The 20,379-nt window shown below is 49.4% G+C and overlaps 1 protein-coding gene across 1 annotated transcript in view; it reads right to left on the bottom strand.

Moving 5' to 3' along the window:
- Positions 1-19,763, bottom strand: part of clcn2a (chloride channel, voltage-sensitive 2a) — a gene marked incomplete at both ends in the record, with an annotated part of 74,703 nt that extends 54,940 nt beyond the window's left edge. Inside the window, one exon of the mRNA XM_083659631.1 lies at positions 19,716-19,763. Within this exon, the coding sequence (XP_083515757.1) occupies positions 19,716-19,763 (48 nt within the window). The remainder of the gene's footprint in view (positions 1-19,715) is intronic.
- Between the last annotated feature and the right edge of the window lie 616 nt (positions 19,764-20,379).

Raw genomic sequence — 20,379 nt, 5'->3', positions numbered from 1 at the left:
TACCTCCATGAGTCAGTTCACCTCCTACATTACCACCTTCTGTACCTCCATGAGTCAGTTCACCTCCTACATTACCACCTTCTGTACCTCCATGAGTCAGTTCACCTCCATCATTACCACCTTCTGTACCTCCATGAGTCAGTTCACCTCCATCATTACCACCTTCTGTACCTCCATGAGTCAGTTCACCTCTCACATTACCACCTTCTGTACCTCCATGAGTCAGTTCACCTCCATCATTACCACCTTCTGTACCTCCATGAGTCAGTTCACCTCCATCATTACCACCTTCTGTACCTCCATGAGTCAGTTCACCTCCATCATTACCACCTTCTGTACCTCCATGAGTCAGTTCACCTCCATCATTACCACCTTCTGTACCTCCATGAGTCAGTTCACCTCCCACATTACCACCTTCTGTACCTCCATGAGTCAGTTCACCTCCATCATTACCACCTTCTGTACCTCCATGAGTCAGTTCACCTCCATCATTACCACCTTCTGTACCTCCATGAGTCAGTTCACCTCCATCATTACCACCTTCTGTACCTCCATGAGTCAGTTCACCTCCTACATTACCACCTTCTGTACCTCCATGAGTCAGTTCACCTCTCACATTACCACCTTCTGTACCTCCATGAGTCAGTTCACCTCTCACATTACCACCTTCTGTACCTCCATGAGTCAGTTCACCTCCTACATTACCACCTTCTGTACCTCCATGAGTCAGTTCACCTCCATCATTACCACCTTCTGTACCTCCATGAGTCAGTTCACCTCCTACATTACCACCTTCTGTACCTCCATGAGTCAGTTCACCTCCATCATTACCACCTTCTGTACCTCCATGAGTCAGTTCACCTCCATCATTACCACCTTCTGTACCTCCATGAGTCAGTTCACCTCCTACATTACCACCTTCTGTACCTCCATGAGTCAGTTCACCTCCATCATTACCACCTTCTGTACCTCCATGAGTCAGTTCACCTCCTACATTACCACCTTCTGTACCTCCATGAGTCAGTTCACCTCTCACATTACCACCTTCTGTACCTCCATGAGTCAGTTCACTTCTCACATTACCACCTTCTGTACCTCCATGAGTCAGTTCACCTCCTACATTACCACCTTCTGTACCTCCATGAGTCAGTTCACCTCTCACATTACCACCTTATGTACCTCCATGAGTCAGTTCACCTCCATCATTACCACCTTCTGTACCTCCATGAGTCAGTTCACCTCTCACATTACCACCTTCTGTACCTCCATGAGTCAGTTCACCTCCTACATTACCACCTTCTGTACCTCCATGAGTCAGTTCACCTCCATCATTACCACCTTCTGTACCTCCATGAGTCAGTTCACCTCTCACATTAGCACCTTCTGTACCTCCATGAGTCAGTTCACCTCCATCATTACCACCTTCTGTACCTCCATGAGTCAGTTCACCTCCATCATTACCACCTTCTGTACCTCCATGAGTCAGTTCACCTCCTACATTACCACCTTCTGTACCTCCATGAGTCAGTTCACCTCCATCATTATCACCTTCTGTACCTCCATGAGTCAGTTCACCTCCATCATTACCACCTTCTGTACCTCCATGAGTCAGTTCACCTCCCACATTACCACCTTCTGTACCTCCATGAGTCAGTTCACCTCCCACATTACCACCTTCTGTACCTCCATGAGTCAGTTCCTCCCACATCAGCACCCTCTTCACCAGTTCCCCTCCGATCACATAGGCGCTGTACCACTTTGCCACCCATTCTAGACTTACATTTAACTCCCTCAACTTACATTTAACTCTAAAATACTACCTGCTGCCACACATATGGGCCACCCATCAGACTATCCAGCAATCACCATCACCCAGTTAACATAATATATTACATTATCCGACTTCAAACTGCACCACCCACTTTGCTATCTGGTGCCCAACTCACTTTATCACCCAACTCTGACTATGTGCAAGACAAGCATAACAAGTGAGACAAAGAGTTCTTTGTTATTCAGCGCTGGAGGATCATTTATTCATTGTGAGGAGACAGCAAGGACAAATATTTGACGCTTTATTGATGATGGCTCAAACATCTAAAACTCTCATCCTTGCTGCCCATTTTTGTATTAATACATATTCATGACACCATTTTAATACTTTTGTATTTTTGTATATATATTTTTTTTTGTAGGATGTGAGAAGGGGTGGAGGCAGCAGGGATTGCAAAGAGAAAGACAGATGTTCTATATCCTCAAACCCCTACATCCAAGATTCATTTTAAACCCATAAAGGAAATTACGACACAAAGGTGATATATAATAGGGGTGGGGGTGGGGGGGCAGGGTGGTGGTGGAGGTGATATATAATAGGGGTGGTGGTGGGGGGTAGGGTGGTGGTGGAGGTGATATATAATAGGGGTGGGGGTGGGGGGTAGGGTGGTGGTGGAGGTGATATATAATAGGGGTGGTGGTGGGGGGTAGGGTGGTGGTGGAGGTGATATATAATAGGGGTGGGGGTGGGGGGTAGGGTGGTGGTGGAGGTGATATATAATAGGGGTGGGGGTGGGGGGGCAGGGTGGTGGTGGAGGTGATATATAATAGGGGTGGTGGTGGGGGGTAGGGTGGTGGTGGAGGTGATATATAATAGGGGTGGGGGTGGGGGGGCAGGGTGGTGGTGGAGGTGATATATAATAGGGGTGGGGGTGGGGGGGCAGGGTGGTGGTGGAGGTGATATATAATAGGGGTGGGGGTGGGGGGGCAGGGTGGTGGTGGAGGTGATATATAATAGGGATGGGGGTGGGGGGGTAGGGTGGAGGTGGAGGTGATATATAATAGGGGTGGGGGTGGGGGGTAGGGTGGTGGTGGAGGTGATATATAATAGGGGTGGGGGTGGGGGGGCAGGGTGGTGGTGGAGGTGATATATAATAGGGGTGGGGGTGGGGGGGCAGGGTGGTGGTGGAGGTGATATATAATAGGGGTGGGGGTGGGGGGGCAGGGTGGTGGTGGAGGTGATATATAATAGGGATGGGGGTGGGGGGGTAGGGTGGAGGTGGAGGTGATATATAATAGGGGTGGGGGTGGGGGGGTAGGGTGGAGGTGGAGGTGATATATAATAGGGGTGGGGGTGGGGGGGTAGGGTGGAGGTGGAGGTGATATATAATAGGGGTGGGGGTGGGGGGGTAGGGTGGAGGTGGAGGTGATATATAATAGGGGTGGGGGTGGGGGGGCAGGGTGGTGGTGGCGGTGGTATAGTTGTATCATTACTTAAGAATGTGCCTTGACGAGACCGAGGGACTAAGGGGAAGAGTAAAGCGCATCGGCTAATCTGAGCCCACTAGCCTCCAGGGGCCAAACAGGAAATTGAATTAGAGGAGGATGTGAAAAATTTGACTCATGCTGCTGTCTACAGATTTGCATTAATATAGGTAGGGGAGGCTGCTTTTAGAATACTTTATGAGTCAGGTTTCACACACACACACACACACACACACACACGCACGCACGCACGCGCACGCACACACACACACACACACACACACATACACACACACACACACACACACACACTGGAATAGACATGCAACACCTGGGTGCTGTGGCGTAGGCACATGAACACAAAACACTCATCATATTAGTAGAAAGCAACACAGGGGGAGGGACGGATCAAGCTGAGAGACGGACATATTGTCAGGAACAGACTACAGGGGGGAGCAGGTTGTTTTGTCAGGAACAGACTACAGGGGGGAGCAGGTTGTTTTGTCAGGAACAGACTACAGGGGGGAGCAGGTTGTTTTGTCAGGAACAGACTACAGGGGGGAGCAGGTTGTTTTGTCAGGAACAGACTACAGAGGGGAGCAGGTTGTTTTGTTAGGAACAGACTACAGGGGGGAGCAGGTTGTTTTGTCAGGAACAGACTACAGGGGGGAGCAGGTTGTTTTGTCAGGAACAGACTACAGGGGGAGCAGGTTGTTTTGTCAGGAACAGACTACAGGGGTTGTTTTGTCAGGAACAGACTACAGGGGTAGCAGGTTGTTTGGTCAGGAACAGACTACAGGGGGGAGCAGGTTGTTTTGTCAGGAACAAACTACAGGGGGGAGCAGGTTGTTTTGTCAGGAACAAACTACAGGGGGGAGCAGGTTGTTTTGTCAGGAACAGACTACAGGGGGAGCAGGTTGTTTTGTCAGGAACAGACTACAGGGGGGAGCAGGTTGTTTTGTCAGGAACAAACTACAGGGGGAGCAGGTTGTTTTGTCAGGAACAGACTACAGGGGGAGCAGGTTGTTTGGTCAGGAACAGACTACAGGGGGGACCAGGTTGTTTTGTCAGGAACAGACTACAAGGGGAGCAGGTTGTTTGGTCAGGAACAGACTACAGGGGGGAGCAGGTTGTTTTGTCAGGAACAGACTACAGGGGGGAGCAGGTTGTTTTGTCAGGAACAGACTACAGGGGGAGCAGGTTGTTTTGTCAGGAACAGACTACAGGGGGGAGCTGGTTGTTTTGTCAGGAACAAACTACAGGGGGGATCAGGTTGTTTTGTCAGGAACAGACTACAGAGGGAGCAGGTTGTTTGGTCAGGAACAGACTACAGGGGGGAGCAGGTTGTTTTGTCAGGAACAGACTACAGGGGGGAGCAGGTTGTTTGGTCAGGAACAGACTACAGGGGAGCAGGTTGTTTGGTCAGGAACAAACTACAGGGGGGAGCAGGTTGTTTTGTCAGGAACAGACTACAGGGGAGCAGGTTGTTTGGTCAGGAACAAACTACAGGGGGGGAGCAGGTTGTTTGGTCAGGAACAGACTACAGGGGGGAGCAGGTTGTTTGGTCAGGAACAGACTACAGGGGGGGAGCAGGTTGTTTGGTCAGGAACAGACTACAGAGGGGAGCAGGTTGTTTGGTCAGGAACAGACTACAGGGGGGGGAGCAGGTTGTTTGGTCAGGAACAGACTACAGGGGGGAGCAGGTTGTTTTGTCAGGAACAGACTACAGGGGGGGAGCAGGTTGTTTTGTCAGGAACAGACTACAGGGGTAGCAGGTTGTTTGGTCAGGAACAGACTACAGGGGGAGCAGGTTGTTTTGTCAGGAACAGACTACAGGGGGGAGCAGGTTGTTTTGTCAGGAACAGACTACAGGGGGAGCAGGTTGTTTTGTCAGAAACAAACTACAGGGGGAGCAGGTTGTTTTGTCAGGAACAGACTACAGGGGGGAGCAGGTTGTTTGGTCAGGAACAGACTACAGGGGGGAGCAGGTTGTTTTGTCAGGAACAGACTACAGGGGGGAGCAGGTTGTTTTGTCAGGAACAAACTACAGGGGGGAGCAGGTTGTTTTGTCAGGAACAAACTACAGGGGGAGCAGGTTGTTTTGTCAGGAACAGACTACAGGGGGGAGCAGGTTGTTTTGTCAGGAACAGACTACAGGGGGAGCAGGTTGTTTTGTCAGGAACAGACTACAGGGGGGAGCAGGTTGTTTTGTCAGTAACAGACTACAGGGGGAGCAGGTTGTTTTGTCAGGAACAGACTACAGGGGGAGCAGGTTGTTTTGTCAGGAACAGACTACAGGGGGGAGCAGGTTGTTTTGTCAGGAACAAACTACAGGGGGAGCAGGTTGTTTTGTCAGGAACAGACTACAGGGGGGAGCAGGTTGTTTTGTCAGTAACAGACTACAGGGGGAGCAGGTTGTTTTGTCAGGAACAGCCTACAGGGGGGAGCAGGTTGTTTTGTCAGGAACAGACTACAGGGGGAGCAGGTTGTTTTGTCAGGAACAGACTACAGGGGGGAGCAGGTTGTTTTGTCAGGAACAAACTACAGGGGGAGCAGGTTGTTTTGTCAGGAACAGCCTACAGGGGGGAGCAGGTTGTTTTGTCAGGAACAGACTACAGGGGGGAGCAGGTTGTTTTGTCAGGAACAAACTACAGGGGGAGCAGGTTGTTTTGTCAGGAACAGCCTACAGGGGGGAGCAGGTTGTTTTGTCAGGAACAGACTACAGGGGGAGCAGGTTGTTTTGTCAGGAACAGACTACAGGGGGGAGCAGGTTGTTTTGTCAGGAACAGCCTACAGGGGGGAGCAGGTTGTTTTGTCAGGAACAGACTACAGGGGGAGCAGGTTGTTTTGTCAGGAACAGACTACAGGGGGGAGCAGGTTGTTTTGTCAGGAACAAACTACAGGGGGAGCAGGTTGTTTTGTCAGGAACAGACTACAGGGGGGAGCAGGTTGTTTTGTCAGTAACAGACTACAGGGGGGAGCAGGTTGTTTGGTCAGGAACAGACTACAGGGGGGATCAGGTTGTTTTGTCAGGAACAGACTACAGGGGGAGCAGGTTGTTTGGTCAGGAACAGACTACAGGGGGGAGCAGGTTGTTTTGTCAGGAACAGACTACAGGGGGGAGCAGGTTGTTTTGTCAGGAACAGACTACAGGGGGAGCAGGTTGTTTTGTCAGGAACAGACTACAGGGGGGAGCAGGTTGTTTTGTCAGGAACAAACTACAGGGGGGATCAGGTTGTTTTGTCAGGAACAGACTACAGGGGGAGCAGGTTGTTTGGTCAGGAACAGACTACAGGGGGGAGCAGGTTGTTTTGTCAGGAACAGACTACAGGGGGGAGCAGGTTGTTTTGTCAGGAACAGACTACAGGGGGGAGCAGGTTGTTTTGTCAGGAACAGACTACAGAGGGGAGCAGGTTGTTTTGTCAGGAACAGACTACAGGGGGAGCAGGTTGTTTTGTCAGTAACAGACTACAGGGGGGAGCAGGTTGTTTTGTCAGGAACAGCCTACAGGGGGGAGCAGGTTGTTTGGTCAGGAACAGACTACAGGGGGGAGCAGGTTGTTTTGTCAGTAACAGACTACAGGGGGGAGCAGGTTGTTTTGTCAGGAACAGACTACAGGGGGAGCAGGTTGTTTTGTCAGGAACAGACTACAGGGGGAGCAGGTTGTTTTGTCAGGAACAAACTACAGGGGGGAGCAGGTTGTTTTGTCAGGAACAGCCTACATGGGGGAGCAGGTTGTTTTGTCAGGAACAAACTACAGGGGGGGAGCAGGTTGTTTGGTCAGGAACAAATACAGGGGGTTTTATCCTTCAATAGGTGTAAGATGAACATTGTCTTCAGCAGGGCATTAAAATAAAAGGTGCATTCCAAGGTCCATTTCATTTCACGAACATAAACCATGCACACTACATTTTCTACAATGGCAGTCTTTTATTGTTTACTTGTTTCATTTCAAAATGCTATCCATTTCGGGTTGTTAGCTCATGTTCACTGCTCAAACGTTACACAAGACAAATGATTACATCCTCTGGAGTGTGACTATTTCCTGAGCAAGGATCCCATAGCAGACAGAGTAGATATCACATTCGCTCATTCTGGAATGAAACTTCTCGGTTTGTGAAGACACCATGGATTGTAGACAATGTCCATGTTCTCTCCGCGTGCTGAATGAATGGTGATCGATTGTTCTGTCTGCTCTCTCTCTCTCTGCAGGGCTCACTCTGTGGCCTCCAGGTAATAGCCTGCTCTCTCTACAGGGCTCACTCTGTGGCCTCCAGGTAATAGCCTGCTCTCTCTGCAGGGCTCACTCTGTGGCCTGCAGGTAATAGCCTGCTCTCTCTGCAGGGCTCACTCTGTGGCCTCCAGGTAATAGCCTGCTCTCTCTACAGGGCTTACTCTGTGGCCTCCAGGTAATAGCCTGATCTCTCTACAGGGCTCACTCTGTGGCCTCCAGGTAATAGCCTGCTCTCTCTGCAGGGCTCACTCTGTGGCCTCCAGGTAATAGCCTGCTCTCTCTCTCTGCAGGGCTCACTCTGTGGCCTGCAGGTAATAGCCTGCTCTCTCTACAGGGCTCACTCTGTGGCCTCCAGGTAATAGCCTGATCTCTCTACAGGGCTCACTCTGTGACCTGCAGGTAATAGCCTGCTCTCTCTCTCTGCAGGGCTCACTCTGTGGCCTCCAGGTAATAGCCTGCTCTCTCTCTCTGCAGGGCTCACTCTGTGGCCTCCAGGTAATAGCCTGCTCTCTCTCTCTGCAGGGCTCACTCTGTGGCCTGCAGGTAATAGCCTGCTCTCTCTACAGGGCTCACTCTGTGACCTGCAGGTAATAGCCTGCTCTCTCTCTCTGCAGGGCTCACTCTGTGGCCTCCAGGTAATAGCCTGCTCTCTCTCTCTACAGGGCTCACTCTGTGACCTGCAGGTAATAGCCTGCTCTCTCTACAGGGCTCACTCTGTGACCTGCAGGTAATAGCCTGCTCTCTCTACAGGGCTCACTCTGTGGCCTCCAGGTAATAGCCTGCTCTCTCTCCAGGGCTCACTCTGTGACCTGCAGGTAATAGCCTGCTCTCTCTACAGGGCTCACTCTGTGACCTCCAGGTAATAGCCTGCTCTCTCTACAGGGCTGACTCTGTGGCCTCCAGGTAATAGCCTGCTCTCTCTCTCTACAGGGCTCACTCTGTGACCTGCAGGTAATAGCCTGCTCTCTCTGCAGGGCTCACTCTGTGACCTGCAGGTAATAGCCTGCTCTCTCTACAGGGCTCACTCTGTGGCCTCCAGGTAATAGCCTGCTCTCTCTACAGGGCTCACTCTGTGACCTGCAGGTAATAGCCTGCTCTCTCTACAGGGCTCACTCTGTGGCCTCCAGGTAATAGCCTGCTCTCTCTCTCTGCAGGGCTCACTCTGTGGCCTGCAGGTAATAGCCTGCTCTCTCTGCAGGGCTCACTCTGTGACCTCCAGGTAATAGCCTGCTCTCTCTCTCTGCAGGGCTCACTCTGTGGCCTCCAGGTAATAGCCTGCTCTCTCTCTCTGCAGGGCTCACTCTGTGGCCTCCAGGTAATAGCCTGCTCTCTCTCTCTACAGGGCTCACTCTGTGGCCTCCAGGTAATAGCCTGCTCTCTCTCTCTACAGGGCTCACTCTGTGGCCTCCAGGTAATAGCCTGCTCTCTCTCTCTACAGGGCTCACTCTGTGGCCTCCAGGTAATAGCCTGCTCTCTCTCTCTACAGGGCTCACTCTGTGGCCTGCAGGTAATAGCCTGCTCTCTCTACAGGGCTCACTCTGTGACCTCCAGGTAATAGCCTGCTCTCTCTCTCTGCAGGGCTCACTCTGTGGCCTCCAGGTAATAGCCTGCTCTCTCTCTCTGCAGGGCTCACTCTGTGGCCTCCAGGTAATAGCCTGCTCTCTCTCTCTACAGGGCTCACTCTGTGGCCTCCAGGTAATAGCCTGCTCTCTCTCTCTACAGGGCTCACTCTGTGGCATCCAGGTAATAGCCTGCTCTCTCTCTCTACAGGGCTCACTCTGTGACCTGCAGGTAATAGCCTGCTCTCTCTACAGGGCTCACTCTGTGGCCTGCAGGTAATAGCCTGCTCTCTCTCTCTACAGGGCTCACTCTGTGGCCTGCAGGTAATAGCCTGCTCTCTCTCTCTACAGGGCTCACTCTGTGGCCTGCAGGTAATAGCCTGCTCTCTCTGCAGGGCTCACTCTGTGGCCTGCAGGTAATAGCCTGCTCTCTCTACAGGGCTCACTCTGTGACCTGCAGGTAATAGCCTGCTCTCTCTGCAGGGCTCACTCTGTGACCTGCAGGTAATAGCCTGCTCTCTCTACAGGGCTCACTCTGTGACCTGCAGGTAATAGCCTGCTCTCTCTACAGGGCTCACTCTGTGGCCTGCAGGTAATAGCCTGCTCTCTCTGCAGGGCTCACTCTGTGACCTGCAGGTAATAGCCTGCTCTCTCTCTCTACAGGGCTCACTCTGTGACCTGCAGGTAATAGCCTGCTCTCTCTACAGGGCTCACTCTGTGACCTGCAGGTAATAGCCTGCTCTCTCTCTCTACAGGGCTCACTCTGTGGCCTCCAGGTAATAGCCTGCTCTCTCTCTCTACAGGGCTCACTCTGTGGCCTCCAGGTAATAGCCTGCTCTCTCTGCAGGGCTCACTCTGTGGCCTCCAGGTAATAGCCTGCTCTCTCTACAGGGCTCACTCTGTGACCTGCAGGTAATAGCCCTATCTGGACGTGACAGGTCTTGAAATGGGCCCAAGCCCAGCTCCATGTGGGAGAAGGCACGGAATGCTGACTATGAGGAACTAGACCCCCCTGAAGAGACAGCGCTTTTCTCTCTCTGTGTGTGTGTGTGTGTGTGTGTGTGTGTGTGTGTGTGTGAGAGAGAGAGAGAGAGAGAGAGAAAGAGACACACACACACACACACACACAAACGCACGCGCACGCACGCACGCACGCGCGCACACACACACACACACACAGTGCATGTGTTAAGAGAGACGAGAGACCTCAAGATAGAGAGAGCAGGGAAAACAGACAGACACAGACAGACAGACAGACAGACAGACAGACAGACAGACAGACAGATAGATAGATAGATAGATAGATAGATAGATAGATAGATAGATAGATAGATAGATAGATACATAGATTCTAAAGCATATGACTGTAATATTTTGCCTTCTCCCTTGGTTGCTGTTCTTGGTGGGTCTGGTCCCCCTGCTCCCTCAACGGCTCCGTCAAGAGATTGCACAAAACCTGGGAGCCTCTAATAAATCAAAGTGAATAGTTGACCTGGTCTGGAACTAGAACTATGAACTCCTACTCCTGCCCGTGGACTGTCCTTTATGAATATGCTATGATGAACTATGAACTCCTACTCCTGCCCGTGGACTGTCCTTTATGAATATGAACTAGAACTATGAACTCCTACTCCTGCCCGTGGACTGTCCTTTATGAATATGAACTAGAACTATGAACTCCTACTCCTGCCCGTGGACTGTCCTTTATGAATATGCTATGATGAACTATGAACTCCTACTCCTGCCCGTGGACTGTCCTTTATGAATATGAACTAGAACTATGAACTCCTACTCCTGCCCGTGGACTGTCCTTTATGAATATGAACTAGAACTATGAACTCCTACTCCTGCCCGTGGACTGTCCTTTATGAATATGCTATGATGAACTATGAACTCCTACTCCTGCCCGTGGACTGTCCTTTATGAATATGCTATGAACTAGAACTATGAACTCCTACTCCTGCCCGTGGACTGTCCTTTATGAATATGCTATGAACTAGAACTATGAACTCCTACTCCTGCCCGTGGACTGTCCTTTATGAATATGCTATGAACTAGAACTATGAACTCCTACTCCTGCCCGTGGACTGTCCTTTATGAATATGCTATGATGAACTATGAACTCCTACTCCTGCCGTGGACTGTCCTTTATGAATATGCTATGATGAACTATGAACTCCTACTCCTGCCCGTGGACTGTCCTTTATGAATATGCTATGATGAACTATGAACTCCTACTCCTGCCCGTGGACTGTCCTTTATGAATATGCTATGATGAACTATGAACTCCTACTCCTGCCCGTGGACTGTCCTTTATGAATATGCTATGAACTAGAACTATGAACTCCTACTCCTGCCCGTGGACTGTCCTTTATGAATATGCTATGATGAACTATGAACTCCTACTCCTGCCCGTGGACTGTCCTTTATGAATATGCTATGATGAACTATGAACTCCTACTCCTGCCCGTGGACTGTCCTTTATGAATATGCTATGAACTATGAAGTCCTACTCCTGCCCGTGGACTGTCCTTTATGAATATGCTATGAACTAGAACTATGAAGTCCTACTCCTGCCCGTGGACTGTCCTTTATGAATATGCTATGAACTAGAACTATGAACTCCTACTCCTGCCCGTGGACTGTCCTATATGAATTTACTATGGTGCACATTTTTTGTTTTTGCTTGTATGTTTGTTTTTTGTGATCTGTTTGTCATGTTGATTTTGGTTCTGTTCTGTCTATGGTTATTTTTTATTATTTCTGTGGATATTTGTGACTGGAGATAATTGTATACTGATGTCATATCTGACAAATGGAAAAGTTACAAATAGTGTTAAAAAATGCTGCCTAGTGTAGCTTTAACCTTCATATAATCCATCAAATAGTAAAGACACCCACAGACACGTACAGATAGAAACCGAGTGGGAGATGACGAGAGGGATTTTCTCTGCAGTGTCTCTTCATGGCCACTGCAGGACAGAGATACATGCACACACACACACACACGCACACGCACACGCACACGCACACGCACACACACACACACACACACACACACACACACACACACACACACACACACACACACACACACACACACACATGTCTCTTCATGGTCAGTGCAGCACAGAGCTACACACACACACACATGCAGAAGGACAAACGCAGCACGTGCGCAGCATTTCAGTACCTCTGCGGCGCCTCTGTGTGTGTGTGTCATGTGTGTGTATGTGTCGAGGGTGTGTGTGTGTATGTGTCGAGGTGTGTGTGTGTGTGTGTGTGTGTGTGTGTGTGTGTGTTGTGTGTGTGTGTGTGGTGTGGGGGGGGGGGGATCCTGGACCCCCTTCTGTTCGAGGGACACGAGTGTGCTGGCTGTCTGCAGCTTGTGCTCTGACAGAGCATCACCACACAAACACGTAAACATGCCAACCTCCCACACCTCTCAAAAGAACTTTTGAATCCCACGACTGCAGTGGTAGATCCCCTGACTACCAGCACGAGGGTTGCAGGTTCGAGCCCCCCGTGTTGGCGTGTTACCTCCGGTGTGGTGGGTGTAAGATCGGCTCAACCTACAAGGTCGGCTCGCTGTATGACGACATCGCGGCTTCACTCATTGTGATTGGCTGTACGGTCGGGGCACGTGGGATTAACACGCCCAAAAATGTCCGTCAGCTTTAGATTAGCTAACAAGCTAAGCTACTGAATGGGTTGTCAAAACTAATTGTATAATCGATGCATTGCGATGCGGACCTGTGAATCAAATCGAATCGTTGACCGATGAATCGTTGAATCGTTTATGTTTAAATTTCTGTTGACATTCAGATTTTAAAGCACTTTCTAAGTAAAAAAGGGAGTTGATATTTATCTGACTGCTTGTATTGATTGATAAAAAGTAGCCATGTGCAGTAATAATATAGAAAATCGAATCAAATCAAATCGTTGATAGATGAATCGTAATCGAATCGAATTGTGAGGCCAGTGAAGATTCACAGCCCTACTACTGATGTTATCAGACATTTGGGAAACATTAATTAATTATTAATTATTAATAATTATACTTATTAATTAATCATACAAACAACAACAACCGGGACAGCAGGGGGGGAATTGGCCGAGTACAATAGAGAGCTGCAGGAATGAGTCCGGAAAACATTGATGCTAACTGATGCTAACACTTCCTGGTTCTTCAGTGTTTACGCCTATGGGATTTTTGAATGGGTTTTTGGCGCGATGCTTCAAATGAGGTCTGTGGTTAACGCAAGCTTATTCAAACGCGAACCAGTGTTCAGCAGGATAATCTTCACACATGAGGACCACTTTTATGAGTTTTGAAGCTTTTAAAAGGGCGGCTAGCTAGCAAACGGCTAAATGAGACTACACTGTTGAGTCGACGGCGATATTATACGTCAATAACGTCATCACTTCAAAGGATGAACACGGAAATTCTCTTTCCCTCACCTGGTTCAGCCCGGGGTAATCAGTGCACAGCAGTGCACCCATCAACAACAGTCCAGGTTGAGTGCTGACTTGACGGGGAAGCCTATGCGACACTGTGTGTAGTTCTGGATTAGCTTAGCACGAGCTTTTTACTTCTAGGGCTCGCATTTACGCTTCAAAACTCATGAAAGTGGTCCTCATGTGTGAAGATTATCCCGCTGAACACTGGTTCGCCTTTGATTACGCTTGCGTTGCCCAGAGACCTTATTTGAAGCATCGCGCCAAAAACCCATTCAAAAATCCCATAGGCAGAAACAGTGAAGAACCAGGAAGTCCGGGACTTCCGCGTTCCGACTGCAAAAATACGTCATCCCTGCGGCTCTCTATTGAGGAGAAAATGGGAGAAAAATATCAGGGGTGGTGGGGGAGCTTTTGAAGACATCAGAGATCAGATGGAACGCTGCAACACTTTCTGTCCTCCACTTCGCCTGTTCCCCCGCATCCATCCCACAAGTCACCGGGGAGGTGGGCAGACTGCTGCCGGCTGTCACCTGACAGCAGTGGCAGAAGCTGCGGTGACCCGTGCGCCCGTCCCCGAGTCGCCTCCCAGCTGTCAGTCACCACACGCAGCACCCCCGCTGCACCCCCGCCTCGCCACACAGCTCACAACACATCAGGCGCTTAGTGCTCACACAGAGGCTGGAGCTAGAATCAGGGTGACAAGGTGGAAAAAACATGAATCGCTTTGTTCATTCAAAGTCTCCGTGGTTATAAATAGCTTGTTTATTATCCGTGGTTATAAATAGCTTGTTTATTATTGCTTTTGACTATTGCCTTTGGATAATGGGCTCAAAGAGGTTAGCAGCGCTAGTAGGAACTATGAGATACTTAATATTCTCCAAGATGCCTATTTGAAGCAAGCCTGAAAATGATACAGTATCAACACTATGAACACTATGAATAGAATCTACATATCAATAACTGTTTTGTTAAACGGTCACAATAGCGGTTCGATTGCACTGGAGGAATGGGGATCGTTTGCAACATAATAATTAGTAAATCATTACCTCTTTTAAATTGTATCATAACAATATTAACAATATTAATAATATATAATATAACAATATTACTACATCTTAGTAAAATGTCCAGAGTGATTGCAAAACTCTAGCCCCGAGAGCAAGCCATCAATTATAGGTTATTTTTATCCCATTGTCTTGGCAAACACCAGTCTGTCAGCAGCTGATTCTGTAAACAGGTTGTTGTGGGAAATAAATCATTGAGGAGAATAGCATTGGTAGCTGAGAGCGAAGAGATGACATTTCCATCCTGATTCTTCCTCCAGAAGTTATCAGACAGATCTCATCTCTATTCTGCTTCCTTCCACCAGACTCAGCTCTCAGTCTCTCTCCGCTTCGCTGAGGCGGAGATCTCCGATCATCTGGGAGCCAAGACTCTGTTTCCACTGACAACATCCCAACAAACACGACAACATCCCAACAAACACTGTGACTCTGCTTCCACTGACAACATCCCAACAAACACGACAACAGGCGCGGACTGCACCCTCGGGAGTAGCGGGCCGTTTCCCGGTGGCCTGCAAAATAAAGAAATAATAATAATTGCCCGCATTGCAGTCAGGCCACTCACTGAACAGCAGGCCAGGCAGGTCAGTATGTATAACTAGTTGCACAGATAGCAGGCAGGCAGGCTGCAGGCAGGCCGCAATGAGTTAACTTGTCGGTCAAAAGCTGCTCAGACGCCAGCGCGGGTGGGCGGGGCTTGCTGTTCAACGGTGCCAAAATGGAGAAGAAAAGAGGTACAGAGAGGTGGAAAGAGAGGAGCTGTTGTGTCTTGTTGTGTCAGATGTTGTGTCTTGGCCTAGACTACAATATCAGTGGTAGACAATTGTCTATTGCCTCTATGTTTTTGTTTTTACGTCTGAAATCTATTAGTGAACAAATAGGTAACATGTAAAGTCACGTTAGGATTATATTCACTAAATCTTGCTTCAAACAGCATTCGGCGAACCGACCTGCGCTCGTGTGTGTCCGCGTGTGTTGGCCTGGACCGGGTGGAGTCAAACTCCCAGCCTGAAAGATGGTCCCAGTCCACCACTGGACGACAACATCTCAACAAACACTGTGACTCTGCTTCTACTGACATCAACATCCCTACAAACACTGTGACTCTGCTGCTACTGACAACATGTCAACAAACACTGTGACTCTGCTGCTACTGACAACATGTCAACAAACACTGTGACTCTGCTTCTACTGACAACATCCCAACAAACACTGTGACTCTGCTTCTACTGACAACATCCCTACAAACACTGTGACTCTGCTGCTACTGACAACATGTCAACAAACACTGTGACTCTGCTGCTACTGACAACATGTCAACAAACACTGTGACTCTGCTTCTACTGACAACATGTCAACAAACACTGTGACTCTGCTGCTACTGACAACATCCCTACAAACACTGTGACTCTGCTTCTACTGACAACATCCCTACAAACACTGTGACTCTGCTTCTACTGACAACATCTCTACAAACACTGTGACTCTGCTTCTACTGACAACATCTCAACAAACACTGTGACTCTGCTTCTACTGACAACATCCCTACAAACACTGTGACTCTGCTTCTACTGACAACATCTCTACAAACACTGTGACTCTGCTTCTACTGACAACATGTCAACAAACACTGTGACTCTGCTGCTACTGACAACATCCCAACAAACACTGTGACTCTGCTGCTACTGACAACATCCCAACAAACACTGTGACTCTGCTTCTACTGACAACATCCCTACAAACACTGTGACTCTGCTGCTACTGACAACATCCCAACAAACACTGTGACTCTGCTGCTACTGACAACATCCCAACAAACACTGTGACTCTGCTTCTACTGACAACATCCCTACAAACACTGTGACTCTGCTTCTACTGACAACATGTCAACAAACACTGTGACTCTGCTTCTACTGACAACATGTCAACAAACACTGTGACTCTGCTGCTACTGACAACATGTCAACAAACACTGTGACTCTGCTTCTACTGACAACATGTCAACAAACACTGTGACTCTGCTGCTACTGACAACATCCCAACACACACTGTGACTCTGCTGCTACTGACAACATGTCAACAAACACTGTGACTCTGCTTCTACTGACAACATCCCAACAAACACTGTGACTCTGCTGCTACTGACAACATGTCAACAAACACTGTGACTCTGCTTCTACTGACAACATGTCAACAAACACTGTGACTCTGCTGCTACTGACAACATCTCAACAAACACTGTGACTCTGCTTCTACTGACAACATGTCAACAAACACTGTGACTCTGCTGCTACTGACAACATGTCAACAAACACTGTGACTCTGCTTCTACTGACAACATGTCAACAAACACTGTGACTCTGCTTCTACTGACAACATGTCAACAAACACTGTGACTCTGCTGCTACTGACAACATGTCAACAAACACTGTGACTCTGCTGCTACTGACAACATCCCAACAAACACTGTGACTCTGCTGCTACTGACAACATCCCAACAAACACTGTGACTCTGCTGCTACTGACAACATCCCAACAAACAGGGTGATTAGAAAATCTGGAAGTCTGTTGGCACGAGCGAGCTGCAATCTGAAAAACCAATAGAACACGCTCGGCCGGTCATTTGTCAACCTTACAATCCAATGTCGGACAGCAAGAAAGTGCAACACCTCATTACTCGTCTGGTTCATATCTCTGAAACACGTATCAATCTGTTCTCCAAGCGGAATAAATAGACGCCTTTCAGCTGACGTAAGACGTTTCAGGAATAGCTGCTGCTGCTTGCTTCATACTCAGAAAGTATCAAGGTGCAAGACACACACACACACACACACACACACACACACACACGCATACGTGTCACACAAACACACACAAACACACAAACACGCATACGTGTCACACACACACACAAACGTGCATACGTGTCACACACACACACACACACACACACACACACACACACACACACACACACAAACACACAAACGTGCATATGTGTCACACACACACACACACACACACACACACACAAACAGAAACAAACATCACACACACAGACACGTCTCTCATACACACACACACAAACAAACAAACAGAAACACACATCACACACACACACACACACACACGTCTCTCTCTCTCACACACACACACACACACACACACACACACACACAGAAACACACATCACACACACACACACACACACACACGTCTCTCACACACACACACACACACACGCGCGCACGGCATCTATTTTTGGACCATCGGCTGGGATGCAGGGACTGAATGATAAAGCCATTGATTGGAGCAGTGTTTGGCTGTGTCCAGAGGAGAAGGAGAGGGCAGCTAGGCATCGCGCTCCACAGAGACTCTGGCTGCCATTTTACATGAAGACTATTGATCTTCACACTGAGACACAGAACATTGATTCTTCACACCAATAAGAGCAGAAAACAGCTCCCGACGCACGGCACGCACAGCTGCACACACACACATACACATGCACGGCACGCACAGCTGCACACACACACATACACACACACGGCACGCACAGCTGCACACACACACATACACACACATACACAGCTGCACACACACACATACACACGCACGGCACGCACAGCTGCACACACACACATACACACGCACGGCACGCACAGCTGCACACATACACACACATACACAGCTGCACACACACACATACACACGCACGGCACGCACAGCTGCACACACACACATACACACGCACGGCACGCACAGCTGCACACAAGAGCCCGACGCACGGCACGCACAGCTGCACACAAGACTGACTGACCAGGGCGCGCGCGTATGTGTGCATGTGCACACACACACAGACACACGCATGCACGCACACACACACACGCGTGCACGCACACACACACACACACACAGCATGAGAGGCTACCACTTACTACCTACAGGCACGGACGGAAAAATCCCTCCCCCACAGAGAAGAGGAGAGACAGACAGACAGACAGGAATTTACTGCAGTCTGATACAGCCAGGTGTGCAGCAGAATGCACACACACACACACACACACACACACACACAACACACACCACACATACATACACACACACACCACACATAACACACACCCACACACTCAGGGTGGGTGGGAGGATGCCTGTGTCTCTCTCTGAATATAGATCTCCCTGTGTGAAGTGCTCCAGGCCGTCACTGTCAGTCTCGCTGTGACATGAGTGGTCCAAAGTGGTGCATGAGGCAATGAATATTCAGGAAGGAGTCCACGTTGAGTTCATAAGTTAAAGGGCCGGAGCCGGAGACGAGCGAGGGACAGGGACGGTGACACGAGGCGGGACAAGCTCTGCAGGAGATAAGGACCATTATACTATACGGGACGTGAGCGAAATATAGCACACGTCAGTAAGCCGGCAGTAAGGCTCTCTATCTTGCATCTGGGATATTAACATATTAATGATGGCCCATTAGGCCGTACGTAAGTGAGGTGATCACTCAATACAATACATGCTGCTTCTTCAAAGTGGAACAAATTCATCTGATCCAATTAGAGGTCAAGTCTAAATTGACAATTGGAAGTAATGATGAAAGTGGGGTTGGACAGAGGCACAGGGAGGGACTATAAAGAAGACAGAAGCTGAGCGGTGCAGACAACACCACCTGTGGATCAGTGTGGAGGGATAGCTGGATTGCATTGTGTCTTAAAATCATGATGGGCTACATTCAACTCTGAATCCGCCCACATGCAGCTATACAGCTGAGAATGTGTTTTCAACCCAGAAGAGAAGCCCTCAGTTTTTAGTTGGAAATCAACACAAAATACAGACATGTGCATGTGCGCACGCACGCACGGCACGGCACGCACGCACGGCACGCATGCACACACACACACACACACACACACACACACACAACACAGAGTTATGGTTCAGATTGCTCTTCTGAATCTATGTAAAATCATCTCCATCCTCGTGCAGGACAGAGGCGAGCATCATCACAGCTGTGCCTATGCGCGCTCTGACGAAACGGGTAGTCATGGTGCAGCCTATAGCCTATAGGCTACACATGGACGTCAGTCTATGACTCAAAATAAGCTCTAGGGTTTAGGGCTTTAGGGTTCATCAGAAACTCACCAAAGTTTGCTGATACTGGAGCGGGGTGTCGGCCTTGTCCTTCGCCATCCTGACGCGATATCCTCATTAAAACAACCAATCCGGGACTTGCAGATGTGTTACTCGCCTGGTGGTGGTTGTGATGTGCGGAGGGGGGCGGGGCCAGCTGCCACCATCACATGTGGCGTGTAACAGGTTATCATAAGCCACCCTGGCTGCCTGTCTGGCTGCTGCAGTCACAGGGATGAAGCGTGCGGCGCGCTGCGGTGCGGTGCCGTCTGTGCCAGAGGAGCTGGCTGCTGTCGCCTCGGTGCGCTGGTGTGCGGCTCCACTGCAAAACACCGTCTCCCTCCCTCCTCCACGCAGCACGCTACTGTGCTACAGTGTCTCTCTCTCTCTCTCTCTCTCTCTCTCTCTCCCTCTCTCTCCCTCTCTCTCTCTCTCTCTTTGGAGTTTAGTGGAGTTGATGATGATCGGCAGTTTTTTCCCCCCTTTCAGTGCAGGTGTGACAGACTGCTGCTGGATGATTGTAAAATGGTGTGTTCCCTGTTCTATTTAGCTGATGTCAATCTCACTTTATATGCTCTAAAGCAGTGGGGGGCTCAACGAACCACCTGGGGGGGGGGGGGGGTCCTTGAGGGGGTTCCAGGGGGTCCCGAGCAAATTGATGAATTGATTCAATTAA

This window comes from Poromitra crassiceps (genome assembly GCF_964638095.1).
Source record: "Poromitra crassiceps genome assembly, chromosome: 23".
Taxonomy (NCBI): Eukaryota; Metazoa; Chordata; class Actinopteri; order Beryciformes; family Melamphaidae; genus Poromitra; species Poromitra crassiceps.
Note: the sequence above shows the minus strand (reverse complement) of the source record. Positions and strands in the feature narration are given on the sequence as shown.